Source organism: Opisthocomus hoazin, chromosome 11 (genome assembly GCF_030867145.1).
Source record: "Opisthocomus hoazin isolate bOpiHoa1 chromosome 11, bOpiHoa1.hap1, whole genome shotgun sequence".
In the NCBI taxonomy this organism is placed as follows: Eukaryota; Metazoa; Chordata; class Aves; order Opisthocomiformes; family Opisthocomidae; genus Opisthocomus; species Opisthocomus hoazin.
In genome coordinates, this window is record NC_134424.1 from 13,616,239 (window position 1) to 13,635,962 (window position 19,724).

Consider the following 19,724-nt stretch of genomic DNA (forward strand, 5'->3'; position numbering starts at 1 on the left):
ATATAGGTAAAAATAGTATTTATGAGCACATGTGTGAGAAAGAGACAGTAGTTGTGGGTACTGAGCAGATACGATCAAATTCATCCATTTTGTGTGACTTGATGCAAGTTCATGGTGTTACAGCAAAAACCAAATTAGCTTTATTATAGGCTGAAAAAATACTTTGGTTTTTAGCAACAGAAATAGTATTGTCGAAGCAGGACAAATCTGGTCATTCTAATTTCATCACAGAAAATGAAGACCTGGAGCAAAAAATAATTTGTCTTTAGGTGCCTCAGAAATAATCAAGCAATTAATCATTACAATTTGAGGTGATCACATCAAATCTCTTCCAAACAGTGGCTAAGTGAATCACTACTATAACCTGAAGCCCACCATTAACTTGAAAACCATTCATGCTGCAATCCACAGCTTTTCAATCTGTGTGTTTTAAAACCCGTCTCCAATAACGGTCACTCTCACCTCTGCCAGAAAAAAAGTTAGTGTTGCTGTTTTGAAGTTCTTCCATTTCTAAACTTTATTCTTTTTATTTAACTGTCCCAGTGAGTTCTGACTGAGATTTCTTTTTCTTTGTATGCAAAAATTCACCAGGATATCTCTCAGCTTTTGCCAAGTAACTGTATAATCTGTTTGATGTCCACCTTCCTTCTTTCCAGCAACCACTTACCCGTTTGTGCAGTTACATGCACATTTGTGTTTTGTCATGTCTGAATTCAGACCCAGAGTCTGGAGAGGCCAAGTACGTGCCTAACTTTACTTATGTGAGAAGGACTGGAGTTGAGCATATGGCTACATAGTTCCTTTGTAAAATAAAAAATGTCATTCAGCAAATTTATTATGGCTTTATATTGAGTTATCATCAGTAGCTGCACTGAAATACAACTCAAAAAAAGACTCCATAGCAGAGACTTCATGATGGAATAGGCTTTTTGCGTGTGTTGTGTTTGCTTGCTAATTTACAGCATTCTGTAACTTCCAAACAAAATCTACGAATTGTTCTCTGAAAGCCTTTCATCCAGAAAGGTACTGGGAAACCACACTGTTCGCTGGCTTTGGCATGAGTCAGGGTGCTCAGAACCTGCCCTTTGGGTGCCCAGGTCTTTCCTTTGAATCAAGGGGTTTTATCATAACATAAAAACATGCTTAGGGAGGGTTTCTCCAGACTGCATTTGTATTTCAGGACTACTCTGCTTTGAAGAACTGGAAAGCCCCTGTTGCACCACCATAAATGAGTCATTAGAAGAATGAGATGGGAGATGAAGACTATCCTACGTGTCTGCAGTCTCACTAAGGATGCGTGAACTGTGGCTTGCAAGATGTGCCTAGTGTTTTCCTGACCAGTCTCGATCTAGGTGCGAGCAGAGCTTCACCTTTCCTGGGCTATAAGAAGAGTGATTAAAAGCAAACAAGGGAAGGTGAGTCAACGGTGACTAAAGACCATGCATAAATTCCTAACAAATGGCTGGCAGGGGAAATAAATAGCAGAAACATGAAGTAGCTTGATTTTACTTTGAGCAACACTTTATCTTTGTGGAGACGTCACCACTGTGTTATATCCTTTCCTCTCCAAATATGACCATGGAGGAGCAAGATCTTCCCATAATGGGACAGCACGAGCCATTGGGACATTTTTCACGGCTGCCTTGGGAGTGCCATCAGCCATAACAGAGCGAAGACTCAGGGCAGGAGGTGTAACGCAGAGAGAAGAGCTAATAAATGACCTTCACAATGGCACGATGAAGTCAAGCCCACCAAAAAATGATAGGCGAGGTAAGAGTTTGTTCAGGAGCTGTGTCTTGCCTGAAGGGTATAACCAGGCAGTCAGGTAGATAGGAGTAAACTTGCAACACTGGATTTTTTTGGAGGGCTTGTGCTATCCTTGATAAAAATCTCGTTGGTATTTGGGACAGAATGGCTCTGCTGGACACCTAGCCTGGCTCCTCCTGTGCTCTTCCATTACAGGTCTGCCAAAATCCTGGTCTTTAGTTATTCTTGCTCCAAATAAAATGCTCTGGCCTGAGTAAGTTTCCTAAACCTTTAGGCATCTCTTTGCAATGTCCATGCCTAAGTGAGACTGCTCCTAGTGGGGTGAACTCCTTCGGGGTCCCCATCCCATGCTGTGTGAGCCCACCATAAGCTGCTGTTAAGCCCCATTCCCCACTGACCCCCATCCATGCGAGCACCCTTGTCTGCCGCTGGGCCGGACCCTGCACAAACCCCAAATGTGTGCAGCCCAAACACAGCAGTGACCGTCACTGCAGGGCTGTGCGCACCTCCAGCCTTCCTTGCAAAACTCTCCAGAACATATGTATAAATAAATATAAACAAAACTTAAGCTTCTAGAAGAAGATCTGTTTTGATAGATAGACAGCCCACCACCCCCCATGAATTCACACTGATTTTTAGGAAATATGCTGTTTTGCAGGGTCTTGCAAGATGGCAGGAGCCGAAGGACTGTGTGGAGCCTTGTGTTGCAGTCAGAGTTCAATAAGGTGAGTTCCCTCGAGAGGGAAAGATTGGTTCTCTTGTTTAATGCCGTCTCTTGTTTAAACTTAGGGATTTGAATGGCCCATTTCTCTTTTCTTTTTTTTCTAAATATGTTTATCTTCATGTCTGAAATATTTTGTGAACTTTGCTTTTCTATCCTTGTAAAGACTACCTTTTAGCTAAGTTCTTGTTTCTTGTGTTTTCCATCTATAATTGCAGAGATGTGAGAGAAAGAATGTACATTTTCATAAAGCAGTCATCTGACGTGAAGTTATGGTAAACGTATTTGCTCTGCCTATTCCCACTTTATACTGTGTTTCCATTAATACTCTGGCATACGCATTCATATAAATATAGCCGGCAACACATAAAATAGGCTAATGGTAGAGAATGTTGAGGGGTGGGGGACAGTTTTAAACTTTTTAATATGTTTTTTTAAACTTTTTGACCACATAAGTGGGTATAAACAAGCAAGTGACAGGTATGTTCACTCATAGCCAGATGAAGGATATTTAAATTTCAGTTTTCATATGACAAATCCTGCAATGAATTATGCAAGTGACGAAAATTGGTTGCAGAAAATTAAAAAAACATATCCAAAACCGCTGCAGACTCTTTACTCACTGTTTGCAGGGAGAAAGCAAAATCCATTAAATAAATAATTCGATCTAAATTATTTGTCCAGTTGCTGAAGGAGCTAACAGGGTTTCTGGACTTGTGTACCAGTTTGGTTACAGCTATAGTGATGAGGAACGCAATGCAGAAAAGCTGGTGTTTTTTTAGAAAGAAACACAAGCAATTCCCAAGATGCTATATTCTTTTCTTGAGATTTCTGGACCAGTAGTGCCAAACATTGGGGCCGATGCACTCGGCAGACAGCAAACGAGGCTGGTCAACACCATGGGGCACAACGTGCTGCAGCACAGCATTGGGGCAGCACGCACCCTGTGCAAGGGTGCCAGGAGAGATTCTTGTGGTCCCCTTTGCTGCAATATGCAAACCGCTCTGAGCTTTTTCGACCATGAGAGGGGAAAGGGATGGTGGAAAGTGCCGTGAAGGTTGTAGGCACTGCCCCTTTGGGGATGGCTGTGGGGCTGCTGGCGCCACTGGTGCTCTGCAAGCTGCAGCCTCACCACCTGTGTCAGTGAAATAAGGCTTTTCCAGTCTAAAAATAAGCAGCTGGTGTCTGGAGTCTGCTCGTGGGAGCGTGTGTCTGATATGTAATTTGAACTTGATTGCAAGGGCCTCGTAACCTCTCCTGGAGCCAGTGCTGCCATCCTGGATCTAGCTCCCCTCTTCCCCAGGTGACCAGGCTGTTTGTAAAGCTGGGCTCCAGCGTGTCCCAGACTTGGTCCAGGTACACCTCAGCCTCCCACCCTGCACCTGGGGAGTTATCGGGGAGAAATTACTCAAGGTGCATTATCCTGTTTTAACTCCTCTCCCGCTGCTTTATATCAAGCTACTGAAACCCATTTGTCTGGCCACCGCTGAAACTTAACACTGATGAGGAAGAGCAAGGGAACGGAGAGACCTGTTGTTTCCAAGCGTGAATCTTAACTGCAAAAGATGGAAGCTGCTGGTGTCTTGGGATACTGCTGTTATGAATGGCGCCAACTTGGAAATTCATTTCTCAATCTTCTGTTCCTTGCTTGGAAACATTTGGGTCTGCAATGCTTGACCAGAAAATCACAAGGAGAAATTTTTCCTTGTGCATTACTTATGTGTGCTGGACGGGACCTTTCCTCTTCCAGACTTTTGGTGCAGTCATTTAGTCAGAAGAAAAGTGGTACTAAAAGGGAGATGGGCCAGTGAGTTTTGGTGTTGATACCATCACAAAAATGCTAATGCATAAGCCAGACTGTAATCCTGCTCATGGGACTGGCTGAGGAGGGTTTCCGTGCAGCTTGGATAAACTTTGTCCATCTTGGTCCTATTTTATAACATGGAAATCAGAGTGGTTTTGGAATATGTAGTTGGAAAACCAGGTGCAGCACTGATCCAATTTCTATTTTATCCAAATAACCAGATCCGAGAGAGAGAGGGTCTAACGGAAACAGGTTTGGCAGGAATTAAAAGAGGCCCAGTCAAATTTCTCCAGTACCAACAAACTCCCCTGGCCTTCCATATAGTTCAGAACCATCTCTCCAACTCAGGGACCCCCTTGGCTATGGGTTTTCTGTGTCACAAAGGCTGGCTCTGACAAACATTTTTAGAATCACCATCTGTCAGCTTTTCCTTCAGGGATCCCCATTTACAATAGCTTGTATCCAGGCCATGTGCAAATCCCACTGGGCTGAAACTTGGCCCTGTGCAACATTGGCCTGGATGCAATTAACAAACACAAAATTTATTCAGTTGAGTTTGGCCAAAAATATAAGATTCTTTTGTTTGCAGATGCTGAAGTTTAGATGCCTTTCCAAACTTATCAAGGACAAGGGAACCACTTTGGAGAAAATAACAGCCAACCCCAAAGTCATCCTAGAATTCAAATTGAACTAGAAACCTACGCACTAAGTAGTTTGTGAAGCTTAGAAATGGAGTCCATTTTTTCTGACTACTTGAATTTTCACTGCTGTCTCTGAACTTCATTGTTCTAGCTGGGCTCTAGACAGAAACACTGAAGCATCAGAAGAAAACCAGTGTTTGCGGCATCCAGGGGGGCCCAGCAGGAAGTATCAGAAAACTCCCGGGAATTTTTCAGTTCCAGGAGATCTGGAGAAATCTCTGACACAAGTCTCAGCGTTTGGAGGTTAGGACTGTCATGGGAGCATGTCTAAATTGTTTTGATCTGGAGATCTGGCTGGAAATCTTGTAAGATCGGGATCTGTCTCTCTTGATTGTCCATCCAGGCTCTCCATTTTTTTAGGTCTTATCTGGCAGACTCAAGCATGATAAACCTCATGGTGCCTGATGTATCTGTCTCAGAAAGATGAAGGGCTGAATCAGTCCTGCACTCGCATCTTTGTTTCCCAGTTCCCACAAAAGTGCCAGACCACTTAATTTATTCCCATCCTCCATGCAGGTATGATGATTATAAAACTGAATTCATATCTAGGATGCGTGCTTTCTTCAAGCACTTTTAACCCCTATCTACTCCACTGACACCTGCTCCAGCAAAGCTGTAATACTTCTTCCCGAGCTGCGGGGTGGGATGAGGAGCTGAAGGAGAGATCCTCTGCACTTCCATAGCAGCAAGCAGGCCTGGGACAAACAGGTAATGCAGTGCAAGAAGGATCGGCGTGGCATTAAATACTTGCAGATAAGCATCCCCTAGACTGCACTGCTCTCGGAGAGGTAACGCTGGAGCATTTCATAAAGATGTATTTTATTAGTTAAAGGGAAGCTGCCCAGCCATCACCAATGAAGCAAACGCCCAGAGGTGCTGGTGATGTTTGGCCACCCCTTCTCTGTACCTCCCAAACCTCCCTGCCGTTAGAAGAGGGGGAGCAGATCGGGTGCGATAAACCCACCCCGCACCCTCCGCAGCAGCTGGGCCCGTTGCTGCCGGAGTAGTTAGTATGCTGGGGCTGTGCAGTTCCTCTGCCATCTTCATTCACCTTAGAAATGTGGAGTTTGAATGGTTTATCTCTATTAATCACCAGCTCAAAAAGCTTTGTGCACCAAGGGCCGCAGATAATTAACTTCACTATACTGCTTGTCTTATCAGTATCAACCTCTTGTCCTCCTGTGAAATAGTTAAAACCATCAGCCCCTTTTTACTTTTCCATTTAACTCTAATGCTTTAACACTGATGTTCTAAATGGCCCTGCGATTCATACTTATTAGACAAACCTTTCTTTCTGCATCTCTTATATTTTTTGATAATTGGCCATGTACATTTCTAAGGGGCTCAACAGCTTTTCATGCCACTATACTAATAATTAAAGGTTTCTCACAGCCTTTCAGATTTCTCTTTACCTTCTTTTCTTTGATAAGTATAATTTGCTGTTTAATTGTGGAGGAGGGGAAGAAAAGTAGTAGTAGCAAGAGTCTGACTGCATCGCAAAAGGTTTTGTTTAACAAAATTCCCTAATTTTAAACAAATCTTCATTGTTTCTGTATTTTTGTTCTTTCTCTTGCTGGAACTCTCCTCCTTCCTTCGCTGTAAAATGTTATAACAGTCCAACGAAAGGAAAGGGGGAGGGCAGGACGGGGAAGTGAGACGTAGGGGAGGCAGGATGGTGATGGGGGCTCCGTTCTTCACAATGCTTCTTGGTTTAGCCCTTTGCTTTGCTAACGCCCCCATCCCCACCACTCATTTTTCTCCTGGGATTTGATCTGGGACTAAGCCACTGCTCCGCTGGGGACAGTGGCCCAACATTGCACTGCGTGGCTATGCCAAGGTGGGGACAGTGGATCCGAGGGAGGCTTCTTGGGCATCCAACATGCCGAGAAGCACTCTCTGCTCACTGTAAGCAACCCCTGGGCACTGGGGCTGAGTGCCGCAGGCTGGCCAGGGATGTCCCATGAGTGTCAGCCCTTTGTGCGTTCGTGTTGTGCATGCTAGGAACCCCTTCCCAGCGCAGCTCCCCGCAGAAACCCTCCCCAACGGGCTCCGACACCAACAGTCAGTGCTGTTACCCCAGCTCCCTTTGGGGTCCTCTTGGCTCTCCCGTTGGGTGCTGTGGCCATTGCCTTGTGGTGCTGCCAACGGGGCACCCCTCGCATGGTGCTGTTGGAGTTCCAGTCTTTCATGTCCATGCACCAGGCTGTTTTTAAGAGGCCTTTCCTCCTGGAGCTTTTCTTAGTCCATCCCTCTGCCACCTAACCCCAGGTCCTACCCTCTGTGCTAGCAGGATGTAAATGTGGGTGTTTGTGCACCTGATGCTTATGCTATCCAGAAGCATTTCTCTATTTTATGCAGTTTTAGTCTCTGCCTGTCTCTCCCACAAGCCCTCTGTGCAGTCCCCATTCTAGAGAGCTTTCCCTTCCTCTCCCACTCGCATTACTTGAATTTTCCCTTTTTTCTTTCCTTTTTTTTTTTCCCTAGGTTCTCCAGTTCCAACATCAATGTTTTCTCTCTCCTGTCTTTAGGTCTGTTCACTCTCAGCTCATTCCTTCCATCCTCCCTGTGCAGGGACCTGTCAGGGGGTGACATAGCTGGGGGCTATCCTTGGCCAAAGTGATAGAGACATCCCGTATGGAGAACAGCCCAAAGGGCTCTCTGGGGCCACCATTCTGCATCTGCAGAGGATGAAGAGGCATTTAGACAACCTGCTGCACCCTCTCTCAGCTCCGACCATGACCGAGTTCCACTGTGTGGACAGAGGGAGGATGCTGGGTCTGGAGGAGCCCCATTACTGCCGTGGCCATGTCTGCTTCCCTAGATGTTGCCTGGCTCAGGAGAGGTGTTCTGGGGGGTCTTGGAGGTAGGGGTATGGAGGGAGGATGGGATCCGGAGTACAGAAACTCTGCTGCTCTAACAGCCCATCTGGCTCCATTCACACAGATGAGGCCATTTGAGCTCAGAGGACCCAATGCCTTTGGTCTTCACTAATGCTACTTTGAAAAACATTACTCAGTAGCTCCCATTATGATTTTTAAATTAATTCACTCCAACTGCCTGTGTCTTTCCATGTACATAGATTGAACTGGTATTAATGCCTTTGTGGGACATATGCTATAGTTTACACTTCTGAACCCCATCTCCTGGAGTCATGTGATGGGAGGATCTTTAGCTTTCCTTCAAAACAAAATGTTGATGCAATTGAGCAGAGAATGATGGAAGCGTGACTACAGTGCTCTGAAATGATTATACAGAGAAAAATATCCAACATTGTGTTTTGAGATTTGTGATTTTTGCAGCACCTCTTGTTGTGGAGAGGAGGTGGGAGCAAAGGGAAGAGAGGAGAGCTGAGCCAAGGTTTTTGACTGTTGGATATGGGCAACATGGTGTTGCGCTCTTCTAGTCAATGTCAGCAACCGTTTCTTACCAGTGCTAGTATTGAATTGCAAAACAAGTTCATGCAGAAGCCATTCAGTTATTTTTTGAGTGACAAATTCACACAACCTGTGATTTTTTCTGGGATTATTCACCAACGAAGGAGGAGGAAGAAAAAGGCTGATGGTGTCTCTGTTGTGAATAATTCATCCCATCCTACTAGTGTTGGTGCTAGGTGACCGCTTCGCTTAGTTCCCACTAGTGTTGGGGAGGAGTGCGGGATGCCTCCCATACCTCTGTTAACTGCTGGGGGTTAATAGGGGCACTCAACACACACAAGCACAATCTAAGCAGGGTCAGGGGGCAGCCAGCACATTGTGACCTAAAATTTGACAGCTTTTACTCATTCCATGTTAGGTGACCCCATTTCTCTTTGGCCAACTGCTTTGCCCAGTACCCGTGCCTGGGGTGCACGGTGCCGTACGAGCCTGGCCAGTCCCCTCAGAGCACCGAAGACAACAATGACCCCCTGCACAGATGCACTCTCTGCCCTTATATTCCATATCCCAAAATGCTACCCAGTATCACAAGGGGAAATGAAATGCGACAGAGGCTGTTGAATTACTGGCCCCTGCCCCTCTGCCATCTCAAACAGGACAGCTTGAAGAAGCTCAAATCCAGATAATTTGTATTTTAACCCACCAGGTCCTGGTGCCATGTTGCAGCATGACAAATCCTTCCAGCTCACTCACACCTGGCGGCGTCCGGGCTGCTGGAACACCAGCGACCTGACCCCAGTCACCCCCACATGTCACCGTCCATCCCATCCAGGGATTTATTTTCAGTAACTGCCACGCAAATAGCAGTGAGATCTCTTCTTGAGCTCCAACAAACATCCTGCAAGTTCTCACTGATGCTTCAGTTTTCTCCCCTTCCTCCGAGACAAGGCTTTGAGGGCAATTCTCTTATCTCTGCTTGTTTTGTTTTGGTATCTTATGCAGCAGAGTGTCTCGAGATGTCTCTCCTCTTTCCTCCTTTCCAGTTGTCTGTCTCCCTCCATCACTTTGTCACCCTCAGCTGCTTCTTAGTCTCTCTGATTTCCTCCTCCTTCTCCCTAGTTGGTCCATTCGTCATTATTCCTCAGTAGTCCATGCTCCTTTCTCTCCCACTTTTCTCTCTCTTGTTTCTCCCTCGTTTCTCTCTTTAGTTTTTCCCCCCTAGTGTCGGAACTTCTTTCTTTGATTTCCTCCCCCTCCACCTCCCACCCTTTATAGTGCTGTTATCTGTGATTTTGGCAAAGAGCACATTTATTGGGGAGGAATATCCCCATGGCAACGCAGCAGATGGTGACTTTTGATTAGCTTGGCTTTTTTTTTTTCCCCCCGACTGCCAAATCACAATCCGTCTTTGAAATTAAATCAGGCTGTGATAGCATCAGTTGTTCTGGAGAGGGGACGAGAGAGAAACAAGGCTGAAGTATTACAGCGGGAGCCAGGATGTAATGCAAATTCGTGTTTTTTAACCCCAGCAATAAAAGCCCCTGTTCATTCCGGGAGCAGGAGGAACCACAAGAGAAGCAATAATAAAACAAAAAAATAAGAATAAAATAAATGTTATCACCCTACATGGGCTCCTTACTCTGACCATGCTGGAGTGTGTCTCTGTAACACCGATGTCACTCCTTGCCAAGCCACCTGGTGCTGCTGGGCCTCATTTTGCGGCTGTTTAAACACCATTGAGGGTTTTCTTCGTGTCATGGGTGGTGGGAAGAGGCCAGGTTCTTCGCTGAGTAATTCAAGCAACTGTTTATTTACAGGGGTGCAGTGTCCAAAGTGGAAAAGAAAGCATTAGCAAGCAGCAGGAGGAAGGAAGGAAAGTAGCTCCTGGAAGGCATTGGAGGGAGGTGAGAGGAGTTCAGGGGTAAAGTAAGGAAGCGGAGGAGCTGGAAAGGGTGGATGGCATCACTGAGCCAAGATGCCGAGTGATCAAGGGCATGGGAAAGTGAGGAGCTGTCTGTAATGGCACCAGGGAGGTCTGAGCCTGGGGAAGGCAGAGCGCAAAGTTCTGCCAGTCACGAAAAGAGAGTTACAGGGCATAGCCCCATGGAAGATGGGAAAGCAGATACTGAAACCAAACAGTAGAGAACTTTCTTGAACGCTTCAGAAGTGGGTGGTATTCAAGTCCCATGAGCTCCTTTGCCTGGTGCTTTTTGGAGTGTGACCAAAGGTGAATGCAATCGAGTGCTGCTCATAGCCAAAGATAAAGGAGGGCTTGAAAATGAAAGCAGCACAGAGGAGATGACTAATGACCCAGCAATTTCATGGGAACTGATGCGTTGTCTCATGCTTCAAGTCTGCTGAACTGCTATCTCCAATTACTAACGTTCCCCATACAGGAGTTTAGGAAGCGGTTGCCTGGCTTCAGCGCTGGCTTGTTTGGATGCAGTGATTTTAGCAGTTATGGCTAAAGGTAAATAAAGGATCACATTCAGTCTTGGTGAGGTTCAGCTGAGATGGTGGAGTTTCATCAGAGACGAAGTGCCTCGAGGCTTAATACCCCTTTCCTACCTGGGGTTGTAGCATGCATATTTTCTGGCACTATGGAGAGCAAACACACATGAGAACTTGGTATGCTTCATAAGAGCTTTGAGATAATACTCAAACTCTGTCACTAGGCTCTCTTTTGCCTTTGCAAAGAGACTCTAACTTTCCGTAACATAGCCTGCAAAAGGTGCTTCTCCTAGAGGAGCTCTGATCTTAATGTAGGATTCAAAGCTGCACCCTTCTGCAAAATCTTTAAATATGTGGGATTGCCCTGTCCCTTACATTAAGAGAAATAATAGAGAAGCTCCCACTACGATTTCTGAAAAGCAGTCCGTATACTCTTTCTCCCTGGGAACTACGGGCCACCACCACATGTCTCCCACTACTTTTTTAGTGTAACCAGTGCTTTTTCCTTCTCTGCTCTACAGAACTCTGTGGACAGTCTTAAGTTCTTCCAGTATAAGCTCCCTGGCCAACAGATAAAATTTTGCTGCAGATGTTGTTGCTTCTGCTGGAGACATCTGCTCAGGAGTGTTCTGTATTCTGTGTGTTAGATCTGATGTTCTTTGAGGAGAAGATAAGATTTAGGTGCAGGAGATGAATCAGGTAGGGACGCCACAGGAGCTTAATTGCCGAGAGATGTCTCTGGGCCAGATTCTTCCCTGTGAGACACCGGCACGAGGGAGAGCTCCAGTCTGCAGGGGTTCACGTGTTGGTGGAAAGCATCAGAGCAGTGTTTCATGAGCACAGAGGGATCTAAACCCCAGTTTGAATCTCAGATGGCTAGTCGGGGGGGTCTAACCCATGGTTCTTTCTGTTTAGGCGGTAATCCTAGTTTAGACAAGATTTTGTATCTGTCAGGTGCTGCTTCTCCCTGTTTCAGTCAGCTTGCCACTTGATTTCTTGCCCCAGGCACCTTGACAGTGTCTGTCTGTCCCCACATCCCTCTGTCCTTTGCTTGCATCTCCCCTTGCCCTGCACAAGCGCCTTGCAGCCATGCTCTTCTCTTCCCTCGCATGCAGCCTCCAGGGGCTGGTTGGCATCCATCACGCCCTTCTGTAGGAACCGCACATCGCATGCCTGTGCATTTGCTCTGCCCTCTGGTACCGTTGTGTCCCAGCTGGTAACCCCAGCAGGGCGGGGGAGCTGCCGATGGATGGAAGCCAGACCTGCCCCGTGGCCTGCCCCTGCAGCTCATCCCGTTAGCACAGCATACGTGTGCCGAGCAGTCCCAGTACAGCAAGCGTGGCATCCGCAGGGCTGCGATCCAGTCCCATAGAGCTGCACAAAACAAACCAGCTCTGACACCGCAGCAGAGCGCTCGAGCCTCTCCAGCTTGACACCACATCATTATATATTGATGCCATGACACCAGCGCTCAAAATAGAATCAGGACAATTTGATTTCCTGCAGATCTCAGGATGGGGTCATAAAAACAGAGACTGTTCTGGAGAAATGGGATAGGGTGGAAATGTTCGTAGTGACATCACAGCCACTTCCATGCCAATGGCCTCCTACTGCTGCAAACATGTGATTGTGATTTTGCTGCACGCTCCATCAGAGAAGAGCCAGGCTGGCCGGGGAGAGAGAGGGAGGGAGGAGAAGGGACGGAAATATTCTGTTCTTGTATCTCAATTCAACTATCTGACAATAGCCTCACAGCCCAGGGTGCTGAGTGATCAGGAATGGGACCGTGGAGCTGAGACTGCTGCCAGACCAGTGGAGCTCGGGGGTTGCAGCAGCCTCACTGGGGGCTGAATAAGGACCTTCAATTTTATGGTGGAGGATCCTCGTCTGCATTGGGGTGCCTTATTGGAGAGTTGGTTGGTCTTCTCCTGGTCGCTCTTCCTCACCGGTCCCATTTACTTCTAACGTCACTTTTATTGGCAAGAAAAACCTACAGGCCTGAAATATGGCTGCCAAAGCCACTGCGTAGCTGTTGTCTTTTACGGGTTCCCATTATAGAGAGGAACAGATCTCAGTATGGGAGTTTCACCCATGAAGCAGGGAGCAGTGCGGAGGGATTTAAGTAGCTGAGGGTAGAGGATGAAAGAAAGGAGAAAAGAAAGGAAAGAAACAGAGGTCAGTCAACCCAGAAAACAAAACTAGTTTGTGTCTGAGGATATTGCAGGAGGAAATCTCATGTCGATTACCCCGCAAAAGGGCTCTGATGGCTGCAAAGCCCATCTTGGGAGCAAGGTCCTTCCCGAGAAACAGCCTGCTGAGATCAGCCCTGGCTGTGTCCAGCACGTGTAACCTTGGGGTGCTGCAGAGGGGAGCAGTATCTGCAGGGGGGATGGGGGAACGAAGGGATCCAGCTAATGCACCCGTCGATCAGATTAGGCTGTCAAAAAAACAAACAGCTTCCATCACTGTCCAAGGAGAGACTCTCGCTCCCTGCTTAATGGGATGGCCGTCCTGTGGTTGCCACTCCAGGGAGAGGGGCCACTGCCACCACAGTGGGCGGCAGGCTGTGAGTTTAAAATCCTATTAGGCAGAGACGAACAGTTGCAAAAAGAAAGCAGGTATCCCCTAGTGGGGATTTAAAGATGTTTAGACATAATTGGATTTTCCAAGCAGATGTCATTATTGTTAAACAGTTGCCCACTTGATATGTTCAAGTTGTTGGCTGTAATTGCTAAAATTAGCAGGTCTGCATAGAGCAAAGGTCAGTTGGTTAATATTGTGATTTAGTATTTTATGAAGTAATTCCAAATGCTTTTATGTATGTTTTTGTTTTTGCAGCCTAAGCCCACATTAAAGTAGTTGTGGGGCCTGCTAATAAAATAATGACTCAGCGTCCCCGTGCAGGCTGCTATCCGGGCTTGGCGGCGGTGCCTGATCCGCCTTCGCTCCCCGCTCTTCCCAGTGCCGTGGGCCAGAAGCGGCCATGCGCTTGGGTTTGGTGCTGCGGTCAAACAGGAGGCTTCAAACTGCCCCCCAGTGTGATGTCTTCAGCAGAGCTGGTGCTTGAAAAGACCCCATTATGTCCAGCAGTGGCTGGAAGGATGAGGAGCTGTTTCCATCGGCAGCTGAGCAGAAGGCTCTGCTGCTGGTACCTGTGGTCCTCATAGGTGGATTGACTGCACATGGAACTGCCTGCAAGTGCCTTCAGCCATGAACACACCTGAAAGAGACACCACCGACCAGGCAAGGTCCCCAAATACAGCTTTTTAGAGGGAAGATGCATTTTTGGAAGTGGAACACAGAGCTGGATCTGGGTGAGGTAAAGGCTTACAGGTTGCGCTGGGGCTGGACATTTGGTGCTGCCTCCTCTGGCACTGAAGATGCTATATAGCATAAGAAAAAGCTTTAAAAAACTCCTTAAAGGTGTTAGCGTTTTGTTGGCAGCCTCAGTGTTAGTCTGATCCTGTGTTCCTGGGACAAGCAAGGATTTTCTTCCAAGACAAGGTCTGCTAGGGTTCATTTGTCTGTCTCTGTAAGAGAGACACAACCCGTTCCCATGGGTGGTTTGGGCACACCTGTCAGATTTCTTGCTACTGCAGGAATGCAGGACTTTGCTGACACAGTGTGACCTGCTTGCTTACCACCAGACCTTTATCGTTGTCTTTTTTTTTTTTTTAAATCCCAGTTCTTCTTCTCGCAGAAAGTGCTGTGAGGTGTTTTGTGGCCTGCAATGCACAGGGAGATGTGGAAGAGGATCTGCAGGTCCTCGTGGATTCAACTCTTACTGGGTGAGCTGGGTCCCTTCCCGATCCATGTTCCCATATTCCTGACAGCAGGTTTTGGTACATGCAGCTGCCAGATCCACCCCAGGGGCTCTCTGCTGCTACAAGTGACAATGGAAATGCTCTGACCCGGGGTGGGAAAAGGAAGTGCTTGCTGTTAGATGCTGCTTTAGATACTGATGCAAGAGAGGGAATGGCTGACCCAAGGCAGGACAGGTCTAAGGTGTGTGTAGGTCTGCGTATCTTGATCTCAGATCAAGAAATATTGATGTGCATACATAAAAACATCCCATTATGGATGAGACTGAAGTAAAGTTTTAGTCCTAGCAAGCTGAAAAGTTTGAGGAGCTGGGAATTCAACTCTGGTCCAGATTTCAAAACATGTTATTTTGATCAAAGACCATTTCAGTTTCCGATCCAAAATATGCAGTTTGGTTTTTGTTGTGGGGTTTTTGTTTGTTTGTTTGTTTGGGTTTTTTTTTTAACCTTGGACTTCCTCTGAAGTAGCATAAGGTAAAATCAAGAAGCCATCTCACGTGAACGTGGTATCCACAGAGAAAGTATCAGTAGAAATATTTACTTGTGTTTGCTCTGACTAAAATAATCTTTCTGTATCAAGCCCCTTTGCAATCCTTGGAGTCCCAGTGCCTGCAGGACTGCTGATGGCTCCCGAACTGTGGCGGAGCAGCAGACAGGGTTTGTCCCTGCACCAAGGTTTTCCCTGCTCCCATCACCGCTGGCCTCCCTCCATGAACCCAGCATGCACTTAGACTGCTACTTGCCTCCCAGTGCTGTGTCTTTCTTACTGGGAGCAGGACTCACAGGGATATAACAGCCCTTAACATAACAAATACTGTTTTGGTCTATTTTTCCAAGCTGGACGTGACATCAGTTGCTAAGGAAGGTGATTTAAGCTACATTTTTCTTTTCAAAAGTGTGTGGTTTTGATTAAGGGGTGGCAGCATTCCTGGCTAATTTAACTCACTGCTTAATGCTCAGAGTCCTTTACTAGTATGACTACCTCGCAGTCTCCGTCAAAGCATGGGAGTCTGTTATTCCAATCTTACAGCAGAGGAAACAGATGCAAAGACCTGCCCAAATGCAGGCAGCAATTGCAATCTGAATTAGAGTGAAAATGTCCCTGAAAGCTAGTTCCAGTCTCCAGGGAGAAATCAGTGGGCAGGGAAATCTGGGAAACTCAAGGGGATGTAGCGTGGGACCAAAAGTAAGAGGCATGTTAGATTTTAAATGCCTAAGGTGATCTGGCCAAGCAAGAAACAAGGCTCAGCAGTTCATGTCCGCACAGGGGAGGGCGGAAACATGGGGAGTGCGTTCCCTAGCTCAGTGGAGGACGAAAGCAGCATGCTGGCAGGCTGTGCAAGAAATGCATTGTGAACTGGCTCTTGCAGCTGTGAGTAAGACAATAAGGATAGTAAAGCACCATCTAAGTCCCCCCATCCAGCTTTGCACAAAGAGAAGCCCCCTGGAATCTGTTTGCTCATGGTTTGAATTTAGCTCTTTTTGTTTGAATGCCTCCAAGCAGAAAGGGACCATCAGTTGTCCCAGTCCCAGAGCCAAATTCACCTTCTCCCTGCTCACTTTCAGCCTCTGAGCTACACAGTGCTTCCATCAAACAGCTACACAGGGTTTCTGGTCACGATTTGCAGACCAATCTCAAAAAAGCTCCAATGTTCTTCTACAGTCTAAGGAATGACTTTTTCTTCCTTTTGGTTTTTCCTATGCCAGTCCCTCTCCTTTAGGCTCTGCATGACCCACTGAACCTCCCACACCTTCTTGCCTGTGTACAAAAACTTTTTTCCAATGAATATGCATCTTGTACGCCAGAGGCAGGATATTCTTCACTCAGCCTCAGGGTTGTATATGAGGGTCACACAAGTCTTTCTTCTCCCAGCTAGCAGACTTCAAGATTGGCATTTCGAGGAGTGGGAAGAGGACTTATAGCTTGTCATAGAGCTCTCTTACCTGTCCATCAGCCAGCCTGTCTCCTCTTGCTGTATGAATCAACTTGGTTTCTTTGGCAAACCAGCAAGGTTGCTTTCACATGTGTCTACTATACCTATTTACCGAACAAGCACTATCTATCACCTTACACAGGATTAGTAGAGTCCCACTCCTTAGTTTAACACAATTCCATATCTTTACCTGTGAAGTATTTGTTCCCAGACATTGAGAGGCCTGCATCGATTGTGTCATGAACTCAGCATTTATTAATACTGCTTGTAGTAGATACCGTCCGTTGAGCAATGAGGGCATGTCTCGCAGCTTGCAGTTAATGCTTGTGCTGGGGGACATCATAATTTCAGGTGGTCTTTTCCGTTTATTGTCACAGACCTCAGCTGACCGTCTTCTTCCACTTCTGTTCTCTCCTGCCCGTTCTCAATGATTTTCCTGATGATGATCCTCTTGCCATTGATCACTTTGGCAGTGGTTAACACTGATCTGATGCTGTGTGGCTCAGCTGTGTCCTTAGCAAAGGTGGACTGCTCGCTGAAGCTGAATGAATTCCACGGCATAAATGACTCCGTAAAGTCAGAAAACAGGCTGGAGCTTCTTTCTCTTCTACTTGTCCAGTGCAAGTTTTCCCCAATGTTTCTGAGGTTGTCAAAGGGGTCCCAGAAAACATATTCAAAGGGATCCATTCCTCCAAAGACTTCCCTAAGGATCTCCTCAACATTGTGGAACACATAAGTGGAATCAAAGAAGCTGTTATGACCCACCGTGGCACTACTTCTTGTGTGGGATCTGCTCTCCTTAACAGACATGTCATAGAGCAATCGTTTCTGAGGGTCAGACAAAACCTTGTATGCCTCAGTGACTGCTTTGAATTTCTCTTCAGCTTCCTCCTTGTTCCTGGGATTCTTATCAGGATGCCATTTTAGTGCCAGTTTGTGGTAGCATTTCTTAATATCATCCTGGCAGGCACTTTTCTTCAATCCAAGGACTTTGTAATAATCCACCATCTCAAAGGAAAGATGGGGCTGTTTGGAAGGTGTCTGGTACCTCTCTCCCACCAAGGATGTGAAGTCCAGGAATGACCAACGTGCAAAGACTTCTGGACACCTAGTACTGCTGTGCTCCTCAGGGGTGGGTAGATCCTCAGTTTATCCTCTGATATGCTCCATCCGTTTGCATCACAAGGTCACACAGTGCTGCTTGACGATGTCCTCTCTTTTTAAGATTGTTGTTTGCAAACAATGAGATTGTGACCTCAGAGGGGGCTCAGCCAATCATTGCTCAGTTGACCTGACTTCATTCTAGAACGGAATTGATTGTGACTGGCCTGATGTTTTTAAATGTAGATCATACATATGACATTGTAATTGCCCAATATAGCTGCGATGTCACAGCACTGACATATGACTTTATCGGATTATTTTTTGCCTGTACCCACCCAAAGGTGGGATTCTCAGAAACTCAGTGTGGTTTCACGTACAGTCCAGAGAAGTGTGGTGCAGTGAGGTCATATTACCCTGTAGCAGCAGCTATGGGAAAGCTGTTCGCAGTTTGGCTATCCGCAGTTTGGGAAAAGTGTTGATGAATCGGAGAAGGCTCAGGGAAGAGCCAGAATTTGTCATTAAGGACTTGGAAAATATGCTCTGGAGTGACATACTCAGGGAAAGTGTCTTGGTATTAACAGGAGGTTCAATGCCAGCTTCATCATAGTCTGTAAGAACCTGAATGGGAACAGAAATACAATGGCACAGGGATCTTCAGACTCCCGGGCAAAACAGTTGGAAGGTGGCATTAGCCAAATTTAAACTCAAAATACATTGCACATCCTTCATTGTGAAGGTAACGAATCATTGGAACCCCCTCATGTGGCCATTTTTAAACCCAGAGTGGGCCCTTTTCCTAAAATTGCAATCAGATGACCATCAGGATCGCTTCTGAACTTACAGCCAAACCTAACACTTCCAGCAGAGCTTAGCTCTCATGTTGGTACCAAAATAACTGCCCAAAATGAAACTCATTAACAACCTTGGCCTCTTTTCTACATTCTTTTTTGGAAATCTGTCCTAAGGTGTATGTATATACAACAGGGAAGCCCCTTGAACTCAACACAGACAAGTTCAGCCTGAGAAGCTGAACTTTGATGATCCAGTCCGAGGTTATCCTGCATCTGTTTCTGTTCCCTGGATTTGCCGTTCTGTGGGAAAAGCAATATTCCTACAGGGAAGCGTTGCATGGAAGAGGTCTCCAAGGAAGTGCCAGTAATGAGAACTCATCTGTCTGTAACACAGTGTTGTAAACACCTACTAATGGCAGTATGTGTTGCAGATCACTGCCCTCGTTTCCATTATCCCACATTTTGGGAAGCAGTCAGGAGCCGGCCAGACCAAAGAGCATATGCACAGCATATGAGCTGGCTGCTGTCCTAAGATACATCATACGTATGGGGCCGTGAAGCCAAGGGGCAACCATTTCAGCCTGTAGAAGCAAGGTGACAGAGGAAGGAAGGAAGGTGATTGAGCTGACGTGTTGGGGAGGGGCTATGTTTTGCTGGTTTTCTCACTGGTCAGTGATGGGTCAGTAGTATGGAGATACTTGTCATATTCTGGCAGCAAAAGTTGCCATAAAGTAGAGCAGTGCTGGTCTGGAGGGTGGAGCTGAAGGAAGTGCAAAGCAGCGAAGGAGCTCATGGTCCTGTGGACTCACATCATTGGGGAGATCTTGGGGTTTGCCTCCTTTTGCACAGAGGTGGTCTTCTTAAAGGCAGGGTTATTGTGCCACGTGAATTATTTATCTGCTGGGTGTTGTTTGTACTGTAGCAATGGGAAAAGTTAATCTAGGCCCAGGAGCAAGCTGCTGCTGCCCATTTGGACTTGGAGGGCACTCCCAAAACCCTCTTCTGTACTGAGGGGAAAGCTAAGGCTTCATGGCTCGCTCACACTGTAGTGCTTTGCTTGAAATCTTCACCAAGGGAACTCGTTTATTTGGGCTAGTGTTTTTTTAGGATTGTGCATTGGACTTGAGGGTGATCCAGACTTACCATCCACAAGCCACTGAATGGTGCCAACAGCTCCTAGCTACTGCTGGTGTGTCCGTTTGCAGATGCTTGGCAGAAATTTCAAGAGCAATTGCTGTTCCTGCTCTCTGTTACCC

At 46.5% G+C, this 19,724-nt stretch overlaps 1 protein-coding gene across 1 annotated transcript; it reads right to left on the reverse strand.

Annotated features, from left to right (window-relative positions):
* Positions 1-16,912: 16,912 nt before the first annotated feature.
* DNAJB8 (DnaJ heat shock protein family (Hsp40) member B8) lies at positions 16,913-17,581 on the reverse strand. Its single transcript, XM_009935113.1, has one exon. The coding sequence runs from the start codon at positions 17,579-17,581 to the stop codon at positions 16,913-16,915; it is 669 nt and encodes a 222-aa protein (XP_009933415.1).
* Between the last annotated feature and the right edge of the window lie 2,143 nt (positions 17,582-19,724).